Source organism: Pocillopora verrucosa, chromosome 5 (assembly GCF_036669915.1).
Source record: "Pocillopora verrucosa isolate sample1 chromosome 5, ASM3666991v2, whole genome shotgun sequence".
Classification (NCBI taxonomy): Eukaryota; Metazoa; Cnidaria; class Anthozoa; order Scleractinia; family Pocilloporidae; genus Pocillopora; species Pocillopora verrucosa.
In genome coordinates this window covers 24,312,531-24,335,513 of record NC_089316.1, presented here as the reverse complement: position 1 = coordinate 24,335,513, position 22,983 = coordinate 24,312,531, and the positions used below count along the sequence as shown (strand labels likewise).

Sequence of the window (22,983 nt, the reverse complement as noted above, 5' to 3'; positions counted from 1 at the left end):
GGTCTATAATCATACGAATGATTACACGAAGTCCTGTTACCAATTAATCAAAACTATGACAAAATTTAAGAAAGAAACTAGACATCGGTTTTACGTTTTCATAAAAATATCAACAGTTAACTCAGCGAAATACGAGACAACAGCGCGCGCTCTTGATGCGTTCTGTCCACTTACAAGTACAAGGTATGACGTGTTAACTGTCCCTTTAACTGTCCTATGACACTGTCCAATTACAAGCATGTCCCCTTTCCCCTAATGATTAGTGCTCAAATCGGGCTGGTGATAACCAATCACGTTCGAGAATTTTGTTATAGTTTTGATTAAGAGTAGATTAACTCGTGATTAACAAATCGGACTCCCGCTTCGCGGTCGTCCGTTTTTTTAAATCACTCGTGAGGGAAAAGCATCTTGACAATCATATACACTTGTACTCACTTTTAGAGGCTGAGTTCTTAATATTCTTTTCCCCAGTCTCTCAGCCAGTTCATCAGCTTTCTCATGTTGCTCTTATCACCATGCTGACCAATAATCTGCTTCACTGCGCGAAGCCGATATTTGTCTACTAATAACACACTTGGTTCTCCTGCACAAAAACAAAATGACCTTTACTGTCAAAATCTTATGTAGATGAACCCTTTAATCCCTGAGACTGACTAACATCTAATTTCTCCTTTCAATATCAGCCCTGAATCAAACATTAAGGTCATGAGAATACAACAAATGATCATCAACTGATAAACCTCTTGATTGTTCAACAAATTCTCCTTGCCAGCACATTAGGAAATGCATAAAGAACAGTATGGAGAATGTGCATACTGATGTTAGGGTGTAAAGGATTAAACAAAAACTATACTGTCTTGTAACTCAGTTTAAGTGACACAAACAAGTCTACAGGTGGAAGAACAGATACATGAACCAACAGATGAACTCAAAGGTGGAATTTAGGGTAAAACTGAGGTGTGGGTGAATGGACAGAGGGAAAGAGCAGAGTGAGTGACAGATAGAAAGACAGTAATTGGATGAATGTACACACACAAAAGAGCAGACAGACAGACAGGCAGACAAACTGAGTGATACTGTAAATTTGCCACCAAAAAGAGTTTCTAATGCTGATGTTTCAAGCTCAAGCCCTTCCTCAGAGCTAATGCTTGAAACATTAGCTTTAGAAAGTATTTCAGGAAGGCCATCCTAAATTATCAACTCAGTTGATAAAACCACATTATCTTGTTAATCTCCCCACTGATGCAGCAGCACAGTTTATTAAAAAACTTACCCCCTTTAGACAGACAGACAGATGGACTGCTAGACAGACAGACAGACAGACAGACTGCTAGAAAGATGACAGCAAGGAACAATGGACAAACCCATAGAAAGATAAAAGTAGATGGAAGAAGGGAAATGAAGATGAACAAATTATGTTATCAGTTGCACACTAGTCTGTGGCTCCTATGAAATTTCATTGATGACTTCAATGAATCGTGTTAATTTATACAAATTTGTGGCAAGTTTTCCTAGTGACTTCAGAGTAAGCTGTACCCCTGATTTGTTATGACAATTTAGGGAAAAAGGTGCAGCTTATATGTTGGTGTTCATGGTGTTTTTTTTTTTCTTCCTGTTTTGAGCTGTGCATTGCAATGTACCATAGAAAGTTTGCTCTCCCCAGGATCCTGTCCCACCATGACATAACTTGTTTTCTTGCTCACTGATTGGGTAACTTTTCCACCACATCTTTGAATCAAATCAGCAGCCTCCTGACTCTCTCAATACTTTCCAAGATTCCCTTAATAACAACTGTCAGTTCATCCGAACAGTTTTCCGCTCTCTAAAAATTAAATCATGAAGTGAAAGCATGATTAGAAGGCGCAAACAGATTATTAATTCTTCCCTTGAAGACCTGTTAATACTGTACAAACTGAAAAGTTATAAATGGTGAAAAAGTAAAAAACCTTTGAGGATACACCATAAACATTTGGGATCAATGTCAGTATCTAAACATCTGTTCACCTACCCCTCCCCTAACCTAACATCAGTCAACTGATGAAAGTTAATGTTGGATTAAGGGAGGAGTAGGTGTGCAGTTTCCTAGATACTGATATTGATCCAACATTTGTAAAACAACTGAGAGTAAAAGGATAAAATATAACTTTTTTAAACTCCCATGGGTGACTGAGACAGAATTTCTCCTTACAATGTACAGCAACTAGTCGCGAATCTCCAGCCAGCAGGTCAGGAGCCTATTCTCTAGTGGATACGAGAGCAGCATGCAGACTTCTCGGCACATAAGCTCCCTGCTTAGAAACTTTGATACGATTGATGAGCCAGACGTTATGGCGTATTTGGAACAAATTGATCGCCAGCAGAAACAGTGCATCAGCTATCACAAGCTAACATTAGACAAACTCAATCTGCTGATTGATTTGTTAACGCGCGTGCCTAATTGGGAGTACCGACAAGTAAAATTATGCAAATTCAAAAAGGTTTTCAGTTGCGGATGAAGGCCGTCCTTTGAGTTGGTCAACAATGGATACAAAAGAAAGAAGGTTGGAGGTGGCAAAGTGAATAACAAAGGCGATACGGGTCGATGATCAACGCGTTAGCTAACGCGTTAGCGAAAGAGCACTAACGCGTTGACTTCTTCGAGCCCACGCGTTGACAACGCGTTAGGTGGTTCGCTTATCTTCGAGCGGTACTGTAGATACAATATCATGCAGACAAGTCATGAGAATAAATACAAATATCAATCTTGGGATTATTAGTTGATCTATGACCAAATTCTCTCAACCAATGTCACAAGAATTGTATGGCAGACAGTAAGGAGAATTACTATAGAGATCTTGGGAGTAAAAGGCTCAATCAAAGCATACATTTTACATGTGAGGGAATAGGTAGAAAGGAAGCCTGAAAATAAACCTTTTAGTAATGATGTAATAAGAAATTCTCATTACTAATCTACAGGAAAACATCTCGCAGCAAGAGGGGAGAATTAACAATCAGATCTTGGACTTTGAAACCTACCTGAAGGATTTCCTTTGAACCAAGTGCCCTAGGACCATCTTTCGCCATAAAACTATGGTAGCCTGGTTTTTTCTTTTCCAATGATGGTGAAACTTCAACCACTTTCTCTGATTTTGACACCTTTGGTGTTCCTTTGATTTGAGTTTCCTCACAGATATCTATTTTTATCCTTTTTTATCCAGTTTTCTTTGGATTTGGTTTTGAGTCTCTAACTGGAGTTTCTGGAACTTTGGCAGCTTTGGTAGCCAGTTTGCTAGCAGGAGTTGTCTTTGGTACTTCCTGAAATGTCCATGGATAAAATTTGAAGTGAACAAAAGTTGCATGTGTATCAAACATTCTAACAACTGAGAGTTGTCCAGTTTAGGCAAGAGTTGTCCCAAATAGGAATGTTGATGGTAAAAGACACTGCTGCTTTAAATAGTGGAGACAAAGAGGCAACATCTTCCCGGAATGTCAAAGTTAAAATCACCAAAATTGTACCTAAAAGTTTTGTCACTATTGTTACTGTTTTTGTATAAATTCTAGGTACAGTAATGGTAGTATTTTGAGTAGTGTTAGTATTGTAAGTAATGTTTTGTTGCAAGTATTGTTAGTAATGTGAATCTGAGTAAACACCATCTACTGTCATAGTAGGACAGGTTAATGTATATGCAACATGCACATGTACCACCAGTTCACAAGTTTGAGTAAGCTTTTGGATCCTATACAGAGCCAAATTTAGTCATAAAATGTTACTGTTTCATCTACAAGTACCTTATTCAAGTGCTTGATAACACTTACCATACACATGCAATCATATCAGGTCCAATCCATTCTAGTATCAGGGTAGCAGGTTTATGCATTGATAGTAATGATTAATTTTGCAACAATAAAATATGGTAATCAAAAGGCTTACAAACCTTTTTCTTCTCAGGGGAAGGCTTTTTAATCTCAGACTTTGATTTTGAGAAGTCTTCCTTTCTTTTCTTTGATGGTTGCTCTGTTGTGTGATGGTTGACATTCCCATTTTCTCTTCCTTCCTTTTCTCTCCCATTTTTATACTCTTCTTTTCTATTCACTCTGGAATCTTCATTTTCTTCAGACTTGTCAGATCTTTGTGGGAAATGAAAAAGGATAAAAAATTATTGACTTGCTCTACAAGGAATTAAGGGATGATTATTAAGTGGTTTGAGCTCTGGATCAAGCTTAAAATTTGCACTCTCAAAAGTGATCAATTTTCTAATTTCTCATAACAATACCAATTCACAGTCAAACAGCAATGTAATATAGGAAGGAAAATCCTCAGACAAGAGGATATTTATTGATTGAACAACATATTCTCAAAGATATTTTCATAACACTTGTGTGACAGACAGTAAAGAGAGTTGATTTAGATATCTTAAGAGCAAAAGAACTTATCCCTTTCAGGGACCCCATGGTGTTGTTTTTGCCAAAACTATTCTCCAACATCTCCTCTCCCCATCCACGAAGTTTCTTGAATATGATTACATAATGCATGACTCAAACATTGGTCATTATACCCATTAATTTTGTGGCATGGTATGCGTGAATCATAGTCCATTCTGATATAACTACTGTATAACAGATTGGCAGAGGGTTTACAAGGAATACATGATGAAGCCCAAAATTAACATATGACGCATGAATTTTATAGAAAGGCAAGGTCTGGTGAGGTTTAAAGTTTTCCTTGTTAAATGCATGATGCCTGAATTTTTCTTTACAAAAAAAATAATGGGTGAAAAAAGTGTAGTTAGTTATTCACCTGTTTTCTGTTTTGGTAAAAATTTAATGTTTTCCTGGATTCCCTTTCAACTTGAGTAGGACCAAAGAAATCAGGTGCAGAAGTTGTTTTTTTTCCCTTTAGGTTTGACTGATATACATGTAAATTTCCTAAGATACTGACAGGGAGAAGTTATTTAACAAACAAGAGGTTAGTTGGTGATCATTTCCTTTATTCTTGTGCCCTTAACCTTGACACCTGTGTGTAACATGTGCCTATCCAAAAGTTAAAATTTTGGAGAAACTGGAAAAGCAAACACAATGTGCAGTAAATTTTTATGAATCATCTTTCACCAAAAAGAAGCTCCAGTGAAAGAAGACCATTTAAATAACCTACTTTCAACAAAAAAAGCAATGCATGTTAATGTTTGATTCAGGGGGAATATTGTAAAGAGAAATTAGATGCTGGTCACTCTTCACAGTCAAAAGGTTAAATGTATTAGCATAAGAGCAGTGTCCTATGACAGATCTAACATTCTTAATGCCTGATGGAAGAGAGCAAAAAAACAAACAAACAGACAAAAAATAAAATTTAGTTGGATAATTTTAGAAGACGCCAGATGCTTCTCCAGAGCAATATCTTATGTTCTAAATGAACACCATGGTTTGGTGCTGAAATGTCAAATATAATGAAAGAGAATGATGAAAGATACCTCTCTTTAACTTGCTGGACCTCTTTAGAAGCTACATTGTCTGTCTGTTAGGCAAACTTTTTTAATTTCCTGGGCACAACTTCTTCCTCATCTGTAGGAACAACATCAAAGTATAACTTAAGTGCTGTAATATTCAGATCCTATTTAGGGCAGACTGGTCTAATGGTAAGTGTGCTCAAGCCTGGATAAAGAGAGTGGCTTTGTTTTCTTTTGCAAGCTAATACATGTACATAAGCAAGGTTAAAGGTCACCTGATGTAAAAAAAAATACTAAAAGTAAAAAATACCCTCATCATACCCCAAGCTCAGCTCACACTGAATAATTATTTTCCTATCCAGCCCTCTCACTTCATAAATAAGGAGAGTCCCCTAAACTCTTTTGTAGAACTCAGTCACATAGAAATATATATCCATATTCTCCATACTGTTCTCTATGCATTTTCTAAGGTACTGACAAGGAGAATTTGTTTAATAATCAAGAGCTTCCATAGTTGGTGATCAATTCCTTGACACTTGAAATTAGGGTCAAAGAGTTTAACTACAACTGTATAAAATGGAACCAAACTCAAGAAAAAATTCACATACCTCAGTTTTGGAGGAAGAGGATCTTCATCAGAATCTAACAGAGATGTAAGATTAATTCAGAAATGAGGTCAGGATATAATTGTGATGTCATATATATAATTATAGTATGTACAACTGCTGAACTTACATTAAAGCCATTCAGACAAATACAGAGGTGTAACTGTATGTGTAGAGCCTCAAAATCTCTGCATGTTCTCCACAAAACATTACCTGAGTCAATAATGTTTTTTCCTTTCTTCTTCCTCTTCTGATTTTCTTTTGGTTTTTGCTTCTGGGCAATGTCATCATCTTCACTGCTTGATAAACTCTGCCCAGAAAATTAACAATTACATATTTTTATTTGCACAAATGTGAGATAAATTGACTTCTTTGGACCTAACAATAACAACTGAATAAGATCAAGGAAGGGGGGGGGGGGTGTTGTTCCTTGGAGCACAATTTTCTTATAAGACATCTTTTTTCTGCCAGCTCAAAAAATCAAGAGAAGACACCAGGCTTGTGAAAAAAATTTAATAGTCTGGTTTAGGTGAAGTCCCAAGGTTTCTTTATCAATCACCTTTCAAGTTAATCAACAATTTTATTTTCCCTTCAGTCTGAGTAAATGAAAGATTAACTACATGTAGTACTTGTCAGAATCATTAAATACTCATTAGTATTGCATACTGCAACTGCTCTGCAGACTTAGGAAGCTGCAGTTTAAACAAATTTGTAGGGAATGCTTATGTCCAAGATATTTCTAACTTGAGTTAAATTTAGGTGGCAGTGTATCACATCATGCTGTTTAGTTGTTTAACCCTTAAACTCCCAGATGTGATTAACATGTAACTTCTCCCTAGACTATACATACAATGTCCTACAAAAGGGTTATGAAAGTTTTTATCTTGATCTAAGAAAAAATCCTATAACAAATGTACAAGGAAATGTGTAGCAATTAGAGGAGAGAATTAGCAAACAGATCTTAGAAGGTAAAGGATGAATACAAAAACTTCATTTTACAACCCTGTTTAGGATAAAAAAGAAAAAGGCAAAACATTGTAACTTATCAGCCTCACTCAGCTACCCTGACATACTCAGACAAACTATTGAAAATTATACCTACAAAGTTAGTTAACACACAGTACCACACCATTTCTCATATTCCAGTCCAGAAAGATACCCTGGGTTAGATATAATAATATGTAGTGGAATGAAACTTGGTTAAAACATGTTGTAAAATTACTTACCACGTGCTAAATAAAAGATTCATGACAAAGGAAATTTTACCATGTATGGCAATAAATACCAATTTTGGCGAAATAAGGTGTTTCCCCCCCCCCCCCTCCCCCGGAGAAGATAGATGGGAATGTGAATTACTCCCGTGTATATAGAGACACATGATGATCGATTCAGTCAGACAGGGGCTGTGATATGGGCAGATCTTTACTCCGTCACCTCTGAAGTCGAATTCCCTGATAACACAAATATCTTTCTCTCTCAAATGCTACATAAACCATTACTTACCTTCGTTCGACTCTTTCCTACATCTTGTTTCGATAAAGACTTCACTGTAGAATCTTTCCCGCGCTTATTTTCTAATTTCGAAGCGCCTTGCTTTCCAGTAGGGCTGAAGAACGATCGAATATCCTGTACAAAAATATGTAATTATAACTGAAACACCGGTTAAACACTGCCGCTGAGAACTAAAACGACTAACAAACCATTTCAGTATGGCGACGTGTTCACATCACTCTGCGACATTTCGCGCCATCTTTGAAAATGTCCTGTACTTCAGTCAGCGTTCACCAACTTAGCTTCCAGACTCCTGCTATTTCTCTTCCGCTAATTTTCCGAAAAAGACAATAGGTCATAAGATAACCACAATTTAATTCAAATTCACGGAACCAAATGAAAAGAGCTGTCAGACGAGGGAGGTTGAACCGCTTGTAGTTGCCCCGCTAGATTACTTTGAAAATGGCAAATAGATCCGCGAAGATTACTTCTCAGGGGTACGTACTCTGCTGTGTAATATAAAATTACTCTATAGAAAAAAATATGAACATCTCTGTAGTATTCTTTGCTGAATCTTCACTACGTTCGCAAAGATACCAATCCTCTTCTGTGTTTAAAGGAAGGACTGTGCCATTTAGCCATAACATGCAAATCTATAATTCAACATAAAATTCCGTGAGGCTGCAGCTGTGCAATTTACAAGGTGTCAAGCATCGATGTTCGTAGTCGATGAATAATTCGATTGCGTGACATGACACCTTCCCTGAAAAAATATCGCGTGATTAAAGTTGTTTTGCAGCATGTTTCTGATTCAAAACTAGTAATAATAAAAAAGTTTTCGTGGAGGTTTCAGCGATAATAATGGTTGTTGTGTCATCATTTGTGTGATTTGTGGACTGAACTGACTGTTTCATCCTTAAGGGGGGCATTACAATTTTCGATATTTTTTCAAGATCGGTTTTTTTGCCAAAGAATTTCGTTCAGTTCGGATTGTGTGTTCATTGTGGTTAACGGATTTTCTGTTCTTTGGCATTTGGTTTTCGGTTTTCGTCAAAAATACTTATCCAATGGGCTTCGGATTTGATCTCTGATGTGGTTTTCGGATTTTCCTACTTGCATTCCGGTTTCTCTTCGATCCAAGCGGTCATTATGCGCCTCCACTGATCTCGAATAGCCGCGAAACCTCTGTGTGCTTCACCTGTCAACACTGTATCGGATCGATTAAGGTTTTGAGAACTGGGATGTGAACATTTATATGTTTTGATGGTTTTGCATGCGGTTTTCGGTTTTTAACGCAATTTTGTTTTTATTGTTGCTGTTTTGTTTGTTTGTTTGTTTGTTTTGCGGTTTTGCGGTGGTGGATGATTTTTTTCTGAGGTTTCTAATAGACCCTCTAACGGATTCTTCTTTTGCAAATTGAAAATCTCTCTTTCTAAAATTACAGATCTTCATTTTTGTTCTATTCCGTGTCTTAAATAAGAGTAGGCCTGGCTTAGTTATTTCTTCTGAAATTGTACGAGGAATTCTTTTAATTGTTTATTTTTTATTTTCTGGAAATAAAGTACAGTTGTCTTTTTCACTTCACACTTGAATTTATGACTGAAAGTGGGGGGAATGTGGGTTGAAAGTTGGGGTGTCTGTGCCAGACAGCTTGTTCCTGCCTGTGTCTGCATTATCATGTATTAACTTTTTTAATTTTCTTCTGAAGCGCTTTCATGAAGATATCGACAGCATTGTAATTACTCCTGCAAAGTTTTGTTCTCTGAACTATCTGCCATTTTCGAATCAACCAATGAAAACTGAGTGTCCTTCAATTTCAGTCTCCCTTGTCTAACAGCTTGCTACAGTTAGCGAACTCCAACATCGTGCAGACCTCTGATTAGAGGAAGTGGAAAGTGAGGTGGGAGTGAAATATTGGATTGGTGGGACTGCCAGCGAAACTGGATTTCATTCAGTTTTGTTCGCTAGTTTTTATCAGGGCGAGGATCCCAGTGGCACCCCGGTAGAAATCTCCTCATTGGCATTCCGAGAGAGATCCCAACAAGTGTCCCGTGGGAATCTCGGCGGGAACTTGCAAAAATACCGACCTATACTTCAGAGGGTGATGACATCAGGGAACTCGTCTTTTTGTCTTTTAACAAACCATTTCATTCTTTCATACGAAGACGGTAAAATCGAGCAACCGTTTTAAACCCGTAACTGATTGTTATCACCATTTAATACAGGTAAACAACAAAAGACAAGAAAACAACTTTTTAAACCATAATTTATCATTTTAATGTGAAGTTTATTTTAAAAAAACGCTCAAAAATGTATCGAATAACTTCAACAAAATGATGATGCAGCGTAAAAACAGAGCAATAGATTAGAATTCTAGCAGTTAGACCTCTTGGTGATTACCCAGCAAATGATTTGCGTAATTTTCTTGCATAATATTTGTCAGATACAATGGTCCTAAGAAGAAAGATAATCTGCAATGCGTTGAGGACATTTGAACTCTAACATTCATTTTAGGAGACAAACATGGAATAAATTTTACTTCAGAGACAATTCGTCGTTTTATTCGAGTGGTTCCGCCCTAAGTGACCGTTCCGCACAACCCGAACAGACCGATGGGACTAAGTCAAAGATGACCACAACCGCTTAATAGAGACCACCGCTGAAAAGCGGTGAAAGTGACAGTGCTTAACAGGAAAAAGAAGAGCTCTATTCACCAATATGATACATGCTAAAAAACCGCTATAAGTGTAAATGTTTCTTTTCAAGCAAGAGTTGGAAAGTCGATTCCCGGGTTGATACACTCGCAGGCGATAATCACCAAACCAACAGCCCACGCAAAAAGTACTATTCACCTGTGTGGTATATACTCAAAACCGCTGTGAGATGGGTAGATGGAGAAGGGCTGTTGTGGATTTTTATTGCTGGCTTCGGAAATGGGAATTATATTATCTGGCAAACATGGAGAGGCAAATGGTAACATTTGCAATTTAAGATGAGGGTTTTTGTGAGTCTATTTCTCTGTAAACGATAATAGATTCTAAATATTGATTAATTCTCTTTGGTACATCTGAATTTGATGGGTTTTTTTAAGATAATATATCATGGTATTGGAAAGTAATACATACAAAAAGAGCAAGCAGTTTACGTTAGGCTAAAAGCCAAGTATATAGGAAGGAAAAAGAAGAGAAAAATAATAAATAAATATTGCGGTTTGCTTAGGCGTTTTAAGCGGAAGTTTTTTGGTTTTTATTTTTCGTTTGTTTGTTTGTTTGGTTTTTGTTGTTGTCGTTGTTTTTTTCCTTTAACTATTATGAAAGTAAGAAAAGTAAAAATTGGCGCACGATACCAAATAATGTTGTGAATTATTGAGGTCGGTGATTAGGGGAAAGACTTGGGAAGGATGGTGTGGGTTTGGAACTGAGGAGCAAAGAACTAGCGGCAGGAAAGAATACGTAGTTGACAGACAGCTGTGAGCATTAACCACACGAGTGTTTTGGCGAAGGCCGATTTCTTTCACACTTGCGAATGTATTCATATACAATTAGCGAACTCCAACGTCGTGGAGACCTCTGATCTTTCTCGAAAAAAACTTAGCGGAAGTGGAAAGTGAGGAGGAAGTGAAATATTGGATTGGTGGGACCACTGACGAAACCGGATTTCATTCAATTTTGTTTGCTCGTTTTTATCCGCGCGGGGATCCCGGTCGAATTCCCGCTGGCTCCCTGGTACAAATCTCCTCACCGGCATCCCGAGAGAGATCCTGACAGGTGCCCCGTGGGAATCTCGGCGTGAACTTGCGAAAATACCAGCGTACACTCCAGAGGGTAATGACATTAAGGAACTCGTCTTTTTTGTCTCATAACTAACCATTTAATTCTTTCACAAATTCACGAGGACGGTACAATCGAGCAACCGTTTTTAACCCGTAACTGAGTGTTATCACCGAGTGTTATCATCGTTTAATACAGGTCACCAAGAAAAGACAAGAAAACAACATTTTGTACCATAATTTATCATTTCTCTTTCAAGAGAAGCTTATTTTAAAAATGGCTCAAAAATGTATCGAATAACATCAACAAAACGATGATGCAACGTAAAAACAGAACGATCAATAAGAATTCTAACGGCCAGACCTCTTGGTAATTACTAAGGAAATGATTTACGTAATTTTCTTATGTAATATTTGTTAGATACAAACAGTCCTGAGAAGAAAGATAATCTGCAATGCGTTGAGGATATTTGAACTCTTAATACTAACATTGATTTTGGTAGACAAACATGGAATAAATTTTACTTCAGAGAGAATTCGTCGTTTTATTCGAGTGATTCCGCCCTAAGTGACCGTTTCATACAACCCGAATAGGCCGATGGGACTCAGCGAAGGATGACCACAACCGCTTAATATAGACCACCGCTGAAAAGTGGTGAAAGTCACAATGCATAAGAGGAAAAAATTCGGGAATTTTACAACCGACCGGTTAATACAGGTTCGACTATTAATTCTGAATTAGCCAATCAGCCCACGCGAAGAGCTCTGATGTGGTATATACTAAAAACCGCTGTAGGGTGGATAGACGGAGTTGAGTTATGTAGCACGAGAAGAAAATTTAAGAAGACGAAAGAAGCCTAAGTCTATCAATTTCTCAGGAAAATTCTTATCTTTACCTTCTGAAATCGTAGCTCTAAGATTCTTGAGAATCCGTCCGGAGATGCTACTCATGAAACCACGTAGCTGTTTACACTCCCAACCCGGGGGGGATAAACGGACCATCGACTCATCCTTCCCCCTTCCCATGGATCCTTTTTTTTTTAAATGATTGTAATATATGCTATCGTCAGCAGAGATGTTCTGCTGAAACATTTACGTTGTCGCAGTTTTTTTAGATCTCCCAGTTTAATCCTCGCCTCCAGGATTTTTCCACGGCTTGTTTTTCCCTAAAAGGTCAAACTCCAAATTCGAGTTGAAAATGCCACCCTCTTAAACCGTTTTCATTTCACATCTTGCATATTTCTCAGTCGAGGGTCTCCATAGGGTTAATCGTTAGCCGTAAATCGGTCAAAAAACTAGCTGTTAGGCGTAAACATTGACAGATTTTAACCCTTAGTTACAGCAAAAATTAACCTTAGAAATCTTTCCTTCCTACAAAGTGTTAATTTGTGTTATTTTGAGTTAACTGCAGCAGAAAAATGGCCAAAATTTTAACCGTTAGCCGTAAGAAGTTCTCCTCGGTCGACCCTCTTCAGTTTTAAGTAATTTAGGCTGTTTTAGTTAAGTTTACAATCGTGGAAAAAAATTCATCAATATTTTCTACACTCGAGGAACCACACCGACCTAGGGTACCCATGATGAGGACTCTTTCTATAAATGGAGTAAAGGATCATCTCCCAAAGTGAAAGGTAATTTCTTTTTTCTTGCCTCTTCAAAGATATATGACAAAACATCATGTTTTTTATATGCTACTGAAGCGCGTCGCGTGACATCCTTAGGAACGGCTGCCAATGAATCTACTAGTTATAAAATATGAAAAAAAACGAGGTCTTTATCTTATTTAATAACTCTATCCAAAGAAATGGGCAATAGTTGAGCGAACTAGACACAGTTGCGCTCACTACTTCAAACGACAAGATATAACAAAACATCATATCTGTCGCATAACGTGCTAAAGAAGTGCGTCGAGATGGATATTAGCAGTTATAGAGTCAGAAAACATCGAAGTTTATCTCTCATTCTGTAAACCTATTCAAAGAAATTAGCAAAAGTTATTAAGCGAATAAGACTTAGGCGCGCTCACTACTTCAAACGACAAGAAATGGCTTATGCAGGTTGATGCAGAAATTTTCTTCCCTTTGTCATTGATTTCCTCTTCCATTCTAACAAAAAACCAAGCGACTTTTTTCATTGTTTGACATTTAAAAGTTAGTTTATTGTACTTAGATAATAAGTAAACAATCTAATCGGAGAAACTAAATGAAATCATTTGGCTCCAACTTTCTAGCTCGTTCTGAGCTTCTTTTAATGCTGTGTACGCCGGTAACTAAAATTAAGATAAAACTTCTCGTTTTGCCTTCGGACGATTAGTTTAAAAAATATACTTAAAATGCATCGATCGTCTTGTAAAAAAGAACACAATTTATCGCATTCAAAATTAAAGGAGAAATCTCAGAAAATTAACTAATACCAAGACTAAATCCTTGCCATTACGGCCAAAATCTGTCATTTTAGGTCCAGATAAACCAAATTCTGATCAGCAGAAACTAACTTTAAGTACCAATTACTGGGTACAAATCATCGAAAAGTTACTCACAATTCCCATCCGACATAAACTAAGATAATCGAGCAATCGGACAACTGATTATTTTCCAATTTCCATGGAAATTCTCCACACACGCACATGGCTGTAACAGCTTTACATCACTCATGAGAAAAAAACCGATTGAGTAAAAGTCTAAAAAACTCTGGAAACGTTTTCAAGACGTTTCAACTTCGACGCCAATGCAACGCCCAAATCCTCCGCTTAGTAGGTAATACATAGATTAAAAATTAACTTTTGTATAGCTACTCATGATAATTTCAAGACATTATATGAAAAAAACCAGTACTTTCAGCTGAACATAAAAGATCAAGCTCTTAAGAGCAGTTCAGACAAGGAAAAAGTCAACTTTTGAATCAATGAAAATCCGTTCTCTTGTTAAACTTGACTTTAGTCGCCTTTTGGTTCTTCCTGCTTTGAAAAGAAGACTCTTGACAAATATTTAATCGGTAGCTTACTGGTTTATGGTCCAAATATCAGCGTTTGCGGGTATTCTAAAACTCCTTGGGGCTCCAATGCTCACTGCCTTAACTGAAAAATAAAAGAATCTAAGTCTAGGAAGGATAGTTGAGTTGCCATAAAATATTTCATAGCACATGAAACGATACATTGCACAAAAGGATTGTTTTAAAAGAAATTTGCTTTTTTACTCCTATCAGGTTTCCTAAAAAGAATGTCATCATCGTAAACGTGTCCTCTTGATTTTACTGCATCTCAACTTGCCGGAGCAAAAACTAAATATCGTAACCCAACTGAAAGGAAAATAACACGCAAGTATCATTGCTCATAGATAAGCTATAATTACGATTTAAGGTAACTTTGTATTAAATAGAATGTATAAACAGAATATTTACTTGTTTCGGCTTCTAATATCCTTGACATCCAGGTTGACATCATCACCAATGAGTACAAATGGTGCCCAGTAAATCACCTCCTTGAACTCTTCAATTTCTCTCATACACTTCATGGCCTGATTGAGAGCTTCACTTGCTTTCTTGCCTTTGGCAAGTGCATCGTAGAAGAAACTCATGAACTCCAGGGTTCCCTCGTCGCCAATCGCCCACAAGGTTACTACAACAGATCTAGCACCGGCACCCAAAAGTGCACGCGCCATGCCCACCACACCCTCTGCCATGACTTCCCCACGAGCAGTGTGACAGCAGCTAAGTACAACCAGACGAGCTCGCAACCCAGCTTCCATGACATCTTTCATCGTCAGTAGATAGTCTTCCTCATGCGGCTGAGGGTTTTCTCTTGTGGTGTTTGGCGCTAGGATAACTTCTCCAGTTTCCATTTTACCGTGTGCTGCTATGTGAACTAAGGCCACTGATGATATTCGTTTTAAAACTTCATGTTTTGTTGCCATTTCTCCAGTGAGGGGGGGAACATTGAGGATACGTCCGATCATTTCCACTTCTTCCCTTGCTCCTGGAAGTTGTTCCAAACGTCTTCCCTGATAGATGATATCTTTGAAACATGGGTCGCCGACAAGCAATGCACCAGTCTTGATGTGAAAGTCAGCTGGACAATCATGAATTAGTTGCAACGTCGTCAGAGAGGGAAGCACACGAATTGTGCAAGAATCACTCAGATATGATGACTTGGAGTCCAGCAACGCTGCATAAGGTACAAGGCAAAATGGCCCCTCAGGAACGAATGTTATCTCGTTGCCTTCGATCAGGTCAGCAATAGGAGCAACGATAATGTCATGCAGCTTCTTTAAAGCACTTGATTGGGAGTGCCTCACATCAACTCGGATCACATCATTGGCCTTTTCCTCTTCTGTCGGCGAATCAGGAGGAAGATTTTCGATTTTAACAGTATCTCTTTCACGGATCTCCTTCAGAGTAGTTTCGTTCAGCAGCTGGATGAAACGTTCCAATTCATCCTCAAACTTATAATCGTTGACGTGTACCTTTTTCATCTGGATGTTATCTTCACTGAGGCAAACCCAGAAGTAAACGCATGGTCCATTAATAGCTATGAAAACTGTGCTCAATGTAACGCACCTCAGAGAAATGTGGGATGCGCCTTCCGTTAAAGAATCTCCAGGCTGATATTTTGTGGTCATGAGATCTCTCAGAGCTTGAGCACGTCCTTTCTCTGTGGCAAGAAGAGCCTTTAGAGCTTGACCTCGTTTGAGATTTATACGCCACAAACCTTTGTATGCTACTTGGTAAAGATTACGATAAGTAATCTTCCACTGATCGTTGAGTTGAAGACTGGCCCTGATATCATCATACAATTCTACACTTGAGTAATAATAATCAAAGGCCATCATGAGATTTCCTTGGCACTCAAAATGGTTTCCAAGGGAACAGAGTGAGCACGCCACTCCAGGCTTGTCTCCCACTTCTTTAGCAATTTCTAGATCACGTTGATGGTACTTGATGGCTGTTTTGAACTCTCCTAGACTGCGATAAGCGTTGCCGAGATTGCCATAACTTTTTCCCTCTACGGCCTTGTCTCCCACTTCTTGAGCGATTTCTAGAGTGCGTTGATAGTAATCCATTGCTGTTTTGAACTGTCGTAGACCATGATAATCGTTGCCGAGATTGCAATAACTTGCTCCCTCTCCGGCCTTGTCTCCCACTTCTTTAGCAATTTCTAGACATTGTTGATGGTACTCGATGGCTGTTTTGAACTTTCTTAGGCTGCAATAAGCGTTGCCGAGATTGCCATAACTTCTTCCCTCTCCGGCCTTGTCTCCCACTTCTTTAGCAATTTCTAGATCACGTTGATGGTACTTGATGGCTGTTTTGAACTCTCCTAGACTGTCATAAGCGTTGCCGAGATTGCAATAACTTTTTCCCTCTCCGGCCTTGTCTCCCACTTCTTTAGCAATTTCTAGATCACGTTGATGGTACTTGATGGCTGTTTTGAACTCTCCTAGACTGCGATAAGCGTTGCCGAGATTGCAATAACTTCTTCCCTCTCCGGCCTTGTCTCCCACTTCTTTAGCAATTTCTAGATCACGTTGATGGTACTTGATGGCTGTTTTGAACTCTCCTAGACCTTGATAAGCGATGCCGAGATTGCAATAACTTCTTCCCTCTCCGGCCTTGTCTCCCACTTCTTTAGCAATTTCTAGATGACGTTGATGGTACTTGATGGCTGTTTTGAACTCTCCTAGACCTTGATAAGCGTTGCCGAGATTGCCATAACTTGCTCCCTCTCCGGCCTTGTCTCCCACTTCTTTAGCAATTTCTAGATGACGTTGATGGTACTTGATGGCTGTTTTGAACTCTCCTAGACTGTCATAAGCGTTGCCGAGATTTCCATAACTTGCTCCTTCTCCGGCCTTGTCTCCCACTTCTTTAGCAATTTCTAGATGACGTTGATGGTACTTGATGGCTGTTTTGAACTCTCCTAGACTGCGATAAGCGTTGCCGAGATTGCAATAACTTTTTCCCTCTCCGGCCTTGTCTCCCACTTCTTTAGCAATTTCTAGACATTGTTGATGATACTTGATGGCTGTTTTGAACTCTCCTAGACCTTGATAAGCGTTGCCGAGATTGCAATAACTTTTTCGCTCTCCGGCCTTGTCTCCCACTTCTTTAGCAATTTCTAGATGACGTTGATGGTACTTGATGGCTGTTTTGAACTCTCCTAGACCTTGATAAGCGTTGCCGAGATTGCAATAACTTTTTCCCTCTCCGGCCTTGTCTCCCACTTCTTTAGCAATTTCTAGATGACGTTGATGGTACTTGATGGCTGTTTTGAACTCTCCTAGACTGCAATAAGCGATGCCGAGATTGCCATAACTTCTTCCCTCTCCGGCCTTGTCTCCCACTTCTTTAGCAATTTCTAGATGACGTTGATGGTACTTGATGGCTGTTTTGAACTCTCCTAGACCTTGATAAGCGTTGCCGAGATTGCAATAACTTGCTCCCTCTCCGGCCTTGTCTCCCACTTCTTTAGCAATTTCTAGATGACGTTGATGGTACTTGATGGCTGTTTTGAACTCTCCTAGACTGTCATAAGCGTTGCCGAGATTTCCATAACTTGCTCCTTCTCCGGCCTTGTCTCCCACTTCTTTAGCAATTTCTAGATGACGTTGATGGTACTTGATGGCTGTTTTGAACTCTCCTAGACTGTCATAAGCGTTGCCGAGATTTCCATAACTTGCTCCTTCTCCGGCCTTGTCTCCCACTTCTTTAGCAATTTCTAGATGACGTTGATGGTACTTGATGGCTGTTTTGAACTCTCCTAGACTGCGATAAGCGTTGCCGAGATTGCAATAACTTTTTCCCTCTCCGGCCTTGTCTCCCACTTCTTTAGCAATTTCTAGATGACGTTGATGGTACTTGATGGCTGTTTTGAACTCTCCTAGACTGCAATAAGCGATGCCGAGATTGCAATAACTTCTTCCCTCTCCGGCCTTGTCTCCCACTCCTTTAGCAATTTCTAGATGACGTTGATGGTACTTGATGGCTGTTTTGAACTCTCCTAGACCTTGATAAGCGTTGCCGAGATTGCCATAACTTGCTCCCTCTCTGGCCTTGTCTTCCACTTCTTTAGCAATTTCTAGATGAAGTTGATGGTACTCGATTGCTGTATCGAACTGTGCAGCATTATGGTAAGTACATCCGAGACTAGCATAAGTGTTTGCTTTGACCTTTAGTTCAGTATTCGATTTCCTTTTTAATTGAAGCAGACGTTCGTTATTGTTGTCAATCTTAAAACGTGTCAAGGGTAACTATATCATGAGCGGATTTGCGAACATACAATGGAAATATGTTTTAAAAATAATGAGAGTGTTGGATAAAACCTTAAAATTGGAATGATAATTCGAGTGTGGTTTTCTTGAAGAGATTTGATTTCAAGTTATTCGAGAGTGTTAGCTAGTTCTGAAGCGCATTTATTAATTTAGATTCGGTCGAAATGGTGATGCTCGTCTCAAGACAAAAACGAGGGGCATTTAGCAGAAACTCTGGGAATTAGTTAATATGGCCTCTTCTTTTAAGTAAAGTTTCGTCGAACAATCGAAAGAACTCCTTAATAATATTTTAGCTTCTTTAAACTGCTCAGTGCAGTATAAGAGAACATGGCTTGCATTATATGTAGAAGAATCTGCCTGGAACGTATTTTTTTATTCTTGAAATATTATTCGCATTGCATCTCGTATCACGCTGGAAACATTCGTTAAAGGATACGGTCAATCCCATATGCAACCAGCTCCTTGCTTCTTTATACCAGCAAAGTTCGACACAAGCTCTGGCTCCTGAAAAGGAGAGAATAACTGGTGGTGCGAGGTAATTTATCACTGTTAAGGTATAAACGTATTGATAAAATGGACTTAATTTTTCATTTAGCTGGGAACAAAAATTGTGATAATGAAGGAAATTTGAACTTGTGGAAGAACTCAAAATGAACAATAAGGAACTAATACAAAGCGGCTACCAATTAAGCTTCAATTTATGATGATAACGACGAATTTATCTCGCGCATTCTTTCTTTTAATGTGCTGTTATGCACTTTTCAGCATTTTTCGGGGAAGTTTTCGGGAAGACTGCATTGAGCAGTTTAACTCTTGATAGGGAATCTTTCAGGTGCTTCTTTTTCGGGTTTTGTAATGTCCCCTGCTAAAAGTTACAGAGAAGATTTAGGAAACGGGGCTCACAGTTTTCCGTCCATATCCGTGACAAGAATATCAAACCATTTGCAGATGTCACAGCTTAGGCGGCAGCACATTGCCCTCAGATATTTTAAGATTCAGGGTGATGGTCCGGTCCAAGGCTTGAACCCTCGACCTCCGGCGCTCTACAACGTGAACTAACCAGGCAGCGGTATTTGAGAGCTTATTGACATTTTCTTATGCTTTATATCCACATAACAGACATTGACACACCAGATACAATTGACACTTGGAGTGCAGTTACCTGCCACAAACCACACAATCCTCTTTTGACGAAATCAGAGAATAAAATGTTGATGGCTTATGTCTGAAAAACCCACCTTTCTTAATAGCTTTGATGAAAGTGGGTTCCAATTGAACAGCAACTGTTGCATCATCCAGACATTCCATGTAGTTTGCTATGAGATTCAGGAAATGAGGTTTAAAAAAGTTTCATCCAATGAAATTGCAGCAAAGAAGCCTGAAAAATTACAATTGCTTAAATTGCAGTCTAATAACGAGAATCATTTCTTTTCTTAATTTTCATCCACTAAAGCGGGATTCATGTATTTGTGCTTTTCCTCTGCTGTTGCTCAACTTCTTTCTTTTCTTGATGCAGATAGTGTATTCCGTTATCTTGTAACGCTGCATGAGAGATTTATATATTTAGAAATGAAATTGTTACCCAAACGGAAATGAGCTGTTGCCCTGTTACTGTAAAGCTTGGCGTTGAGTCGTTTATCTTTGCAGTTCACATGAAGTCCTTCCGTGTAAGAGTTTATCGCGTTATTAGCTTCTCCTTGTCTGTATTCTTTGTTACCTTCCTCGAGACATACTTTCGCTATCCCTGAAAACATACCGTTTTAATGATTTAGTAATGAGTAATACGACCCTTGACCGATGATGCAAACTTTATACTTCCAAACAAACTTTTAGGTTAAAGGAACTTAGAGCTATGAAAAACGAAAAATTAGAAAAGTTTAATATCTGTACACTTTGAAATTAGAAGATCCTCGCAGCTAAGAACACTACTGAAACTAGTAGTTGTAAGTAGGACCTGAAAAAAATTTCAGGCCCGTACGGGATTTGAACCCATGACCTCTGCGATACCGGTGCAGCGCTCTACCAATTGAGCTAACAAGCCAACTGGGAGCTGGTCAATGAATTGGGTACAAGTCAATTGGTAGAGCGCTGCACCGGTATCGCAGAGGTCATGGGTTCAAATCCCGTACGGGCCTGAAATTTTTTTCAGGTCCTACTTACAACTACTAGTTTCAGTAGTGTTCTTAGCTGCGTGGATCTTCTAATTTCATCTTTCCACCGCAGTGCAAGTATGTGAATTTTCATATATCTAAATCTTCATCTGTACACTTTGTTTGTGTGCAAGCTGTTAAGAGTCTGGGCTGCAGCTTGGTTATTACCAGTTCAAGTTTCTCGGTTTACATTTAGGTCGAGAGGCTTTCACAAACTCCTTTTACAACTGGCTTACGTTTTCCAAAATAACAAAAATTTTACCGGGAGCTCCTATTTCAACTCAACTTTGTTTACAATCGCACTTCAGAAGAGTTTATCTTTGCTCTTTGTTTGTTTAAAAATATACAAATGCTCTATTAGAGGTTTTAGCTGTAGCTTGGCTGTAAGCAAATCAAGTCTGTTCGGTTTACATTTAGATAGAGAGATTTTCCAAAAACCCTTTTACACCTCGGTTACGTTTTCCCAAATATCAAGTTAGAATATAAAACCCCATAATTAGTGCATAAAGCAGAGCAAAGCCAGGAACGAAAAAGTTAAAACTTGTGAATGTTCTGTTAAAAAAAAAAAAAAAAACATCGCGCTGAGAGTGACCAGGGTTCGTGGTTTTCCCATCGTTCAGAAAAGTGCGCTAAAAAAAAAATGTTTTTTCGTCGCTGTTGTTTTTTGATCACTTGGTTTTTCTCATACATGTAACTGTCTATTGAGAACATACTCTTAGAGGCCAACTGGAGAAATCTGATTGGGAAAGTACTGCTTTCCCGCGAAGTGCCATTTTGCCTGATGTGAAAGTCAGGGGTTCTATATTTTGTTGACTGGTGGTTTATAGCGTGGGCCTGGTGTTGACATAACTGTCTAACGAGGCGTGAAATATTTAGAAGACCAAAACAGGCGATACGGCCGAGACAAAATGCCTCCTTTTCGCTGTAGAATTCTCAAATTGAGTAAAATTTCTGCCAAACATGCATTGAACAATAACAGACAAACAGGTGTTAGCATAACTTTTAGTCAAATACTTTCTTCGTGGCGGCCTCAAAAAGTTATCCGTTTGCCATTTTTTTCAGCCAACAGCTCTCTCTCGCCGAAAACGACTTTCACATTGAAAAAAAAAAGGAAATTTAGAGTATCTTCAAATTCAAAAGGAAAATACTTCTACTCAGCAAATATTATTCATTTTAGGTGAAAATTGTAGCTACATCTTTAATCTTTAAAACGCCGTGCGTTGATTTGGAAGGAAGCACTTCTAAAACTCAGAAAACTGAGTTATACAAAGCCTAGTGGGCCAAGTTTGACCCATTCTTCTCTAATTTAGGGCTCTTCAAAGCGAAGTCGCGTTCAAATTTGCCGCTTTGTGGCTTGTAAATAATTAATGATGTCATCGTATTCTGCTCCATTGAATCGAGCAATAAATTATTTTTTTGTTTCGTTTTTATTTTACTGGTAACAAAGTTTGAAATTTTAAGATATTTTGCTGCTTCAAAAACTCATTCACAAAACATACGCAAATTTTGATGTAAATAGGACAAAAAAAACTTCACTGGGACGTCTTTCAAAAAAAACTTCACCTGGTTTTCTTACCTCTTAAAGGGTCATTGTATACATCCAGTTCAGCGTCACTTGACGTTACTTGACTTTCCTCTGTTGCTGAAATTACCGAGAAGATATTTCAATTTTGTTAGTGATCACAACTATGTGCAATTACAACTAGCGTTCTAATACTGACGTATTTAATGGATTCCTTTAAAACGTTTAATTCGAAATGATCCAAAAAATTTTGCACCAGAATCAAGATATACTTAATTAACAAACAGTACAAAATCACCACAACGAAGTGTCTCCCTGTTGCTTTTTCTCACCTGTGGCTGGAAACTCATTTTTCACCTCCAGTTTTTCTCCCGTTGCTGGGAGGCTGCTTTCTGCCATAGCTAGAAATAAAATAGAATCGATTGTACTGCGCTACATTGTTTAAAATCAAAAGAGGAGACTCAGATGAAAGTAACCTAAAGAAAACATTTTATACTTAATCATAGAGAAAGAATGAGAATCTCAAAGTTTCCTCCGTCACGCTATTGTGATTGCGTGACAGCTCCAGTCAAGTTCCGCGGGTTGTGTCATGTTTGTTTTTTCAATTGTTTGTTTATTTGTTTGTTTTCGTAGTCTCATCTGATGAAACGTCGTTCAGGGCTGTCCCTTATCAAAGTGCGGAGTTTCAATAAACAACCTAGTTGTACTCGGTAGGCATGGATCAAAAATAATGCAATAAAAGACCAATTTCTCTGCTGCTT

At 38.5% G+C, this 22,983-nt stretch overlaps 3 protein-coding genes across 3 annotated transcripts in view; all 3 read right to left on the bottom strand.

Annotated features, from left to right (window-relative positions):
• The window catches only part of LOC136276919 (tetratricopeptide repeat protein 28-like), a 133,152-nt gene that overhangs the window by 52,614 nt on the left and 57,555 nt on the right, over positions 1 to 22,983 (bottom strand). The gene's annotated exons all lie outside the window — the stretch shown is intronic.
• Positions 1,646 to 7,934, bottom strand: LOC136280643 (nucleolar protein 58-like). Its single transcript, XM_066166260.1, has 7 exons — positions 7,729 to 7,934; positions 7,532 to 7,654; positions 6,242 to 6,338; positions 6,032 to 6,065; positions 3,915 to 4,107; positions 3,016 to 3,294; positions 1,646 to 1,822 (listed from the first exon to the last, which is right to left on the bottom strand). The coding sequence occupies exons 1-6, from the start codon at positions 7,729 to 7,731 to the stop codon at positions 3,190 to 3,192; spliced, it is 555 nt and encodes a 184-aa protein (XP_066022357.1). The 5' UTR covers positions 7,732 to 7,934; the 3' UTR covers positions 1,646 to 1,822; positions 3,016 to 3,189.
• On the bottom strand, positions 14,205 to 22,612 carry LOC131795857 (tetratricopeptide repeat protein 28-like). The gene is made up of 7 exons (XM_066166233.1): positions 22,555 to 22,612; positions 22,277 to 22,342; positions 20,133 to 20,294; positions 19,789 to 19,866; positions 18,987 to 19,054; positions 14,685 to 18,508; positions 14,205 to 14,361 (listed from the first exon to the last, which is right to left on the bottom strand). The coding sequence occupies exons 4-7, from the start codon at positions 19,856 to 19,858 to the stop codon at positions 14,358 to 14,360; spliced, it is 3,966 nt and encodes a 1,321-aa protein (XP_066022330.1). The 5' UTR covers positions 19,859 to 19,866; positions 20,133 to 20,294; positions 22,277 to 22,342; positions 22,555 to 22,612; the 3' UTR covers positions 14,205 to 14,357.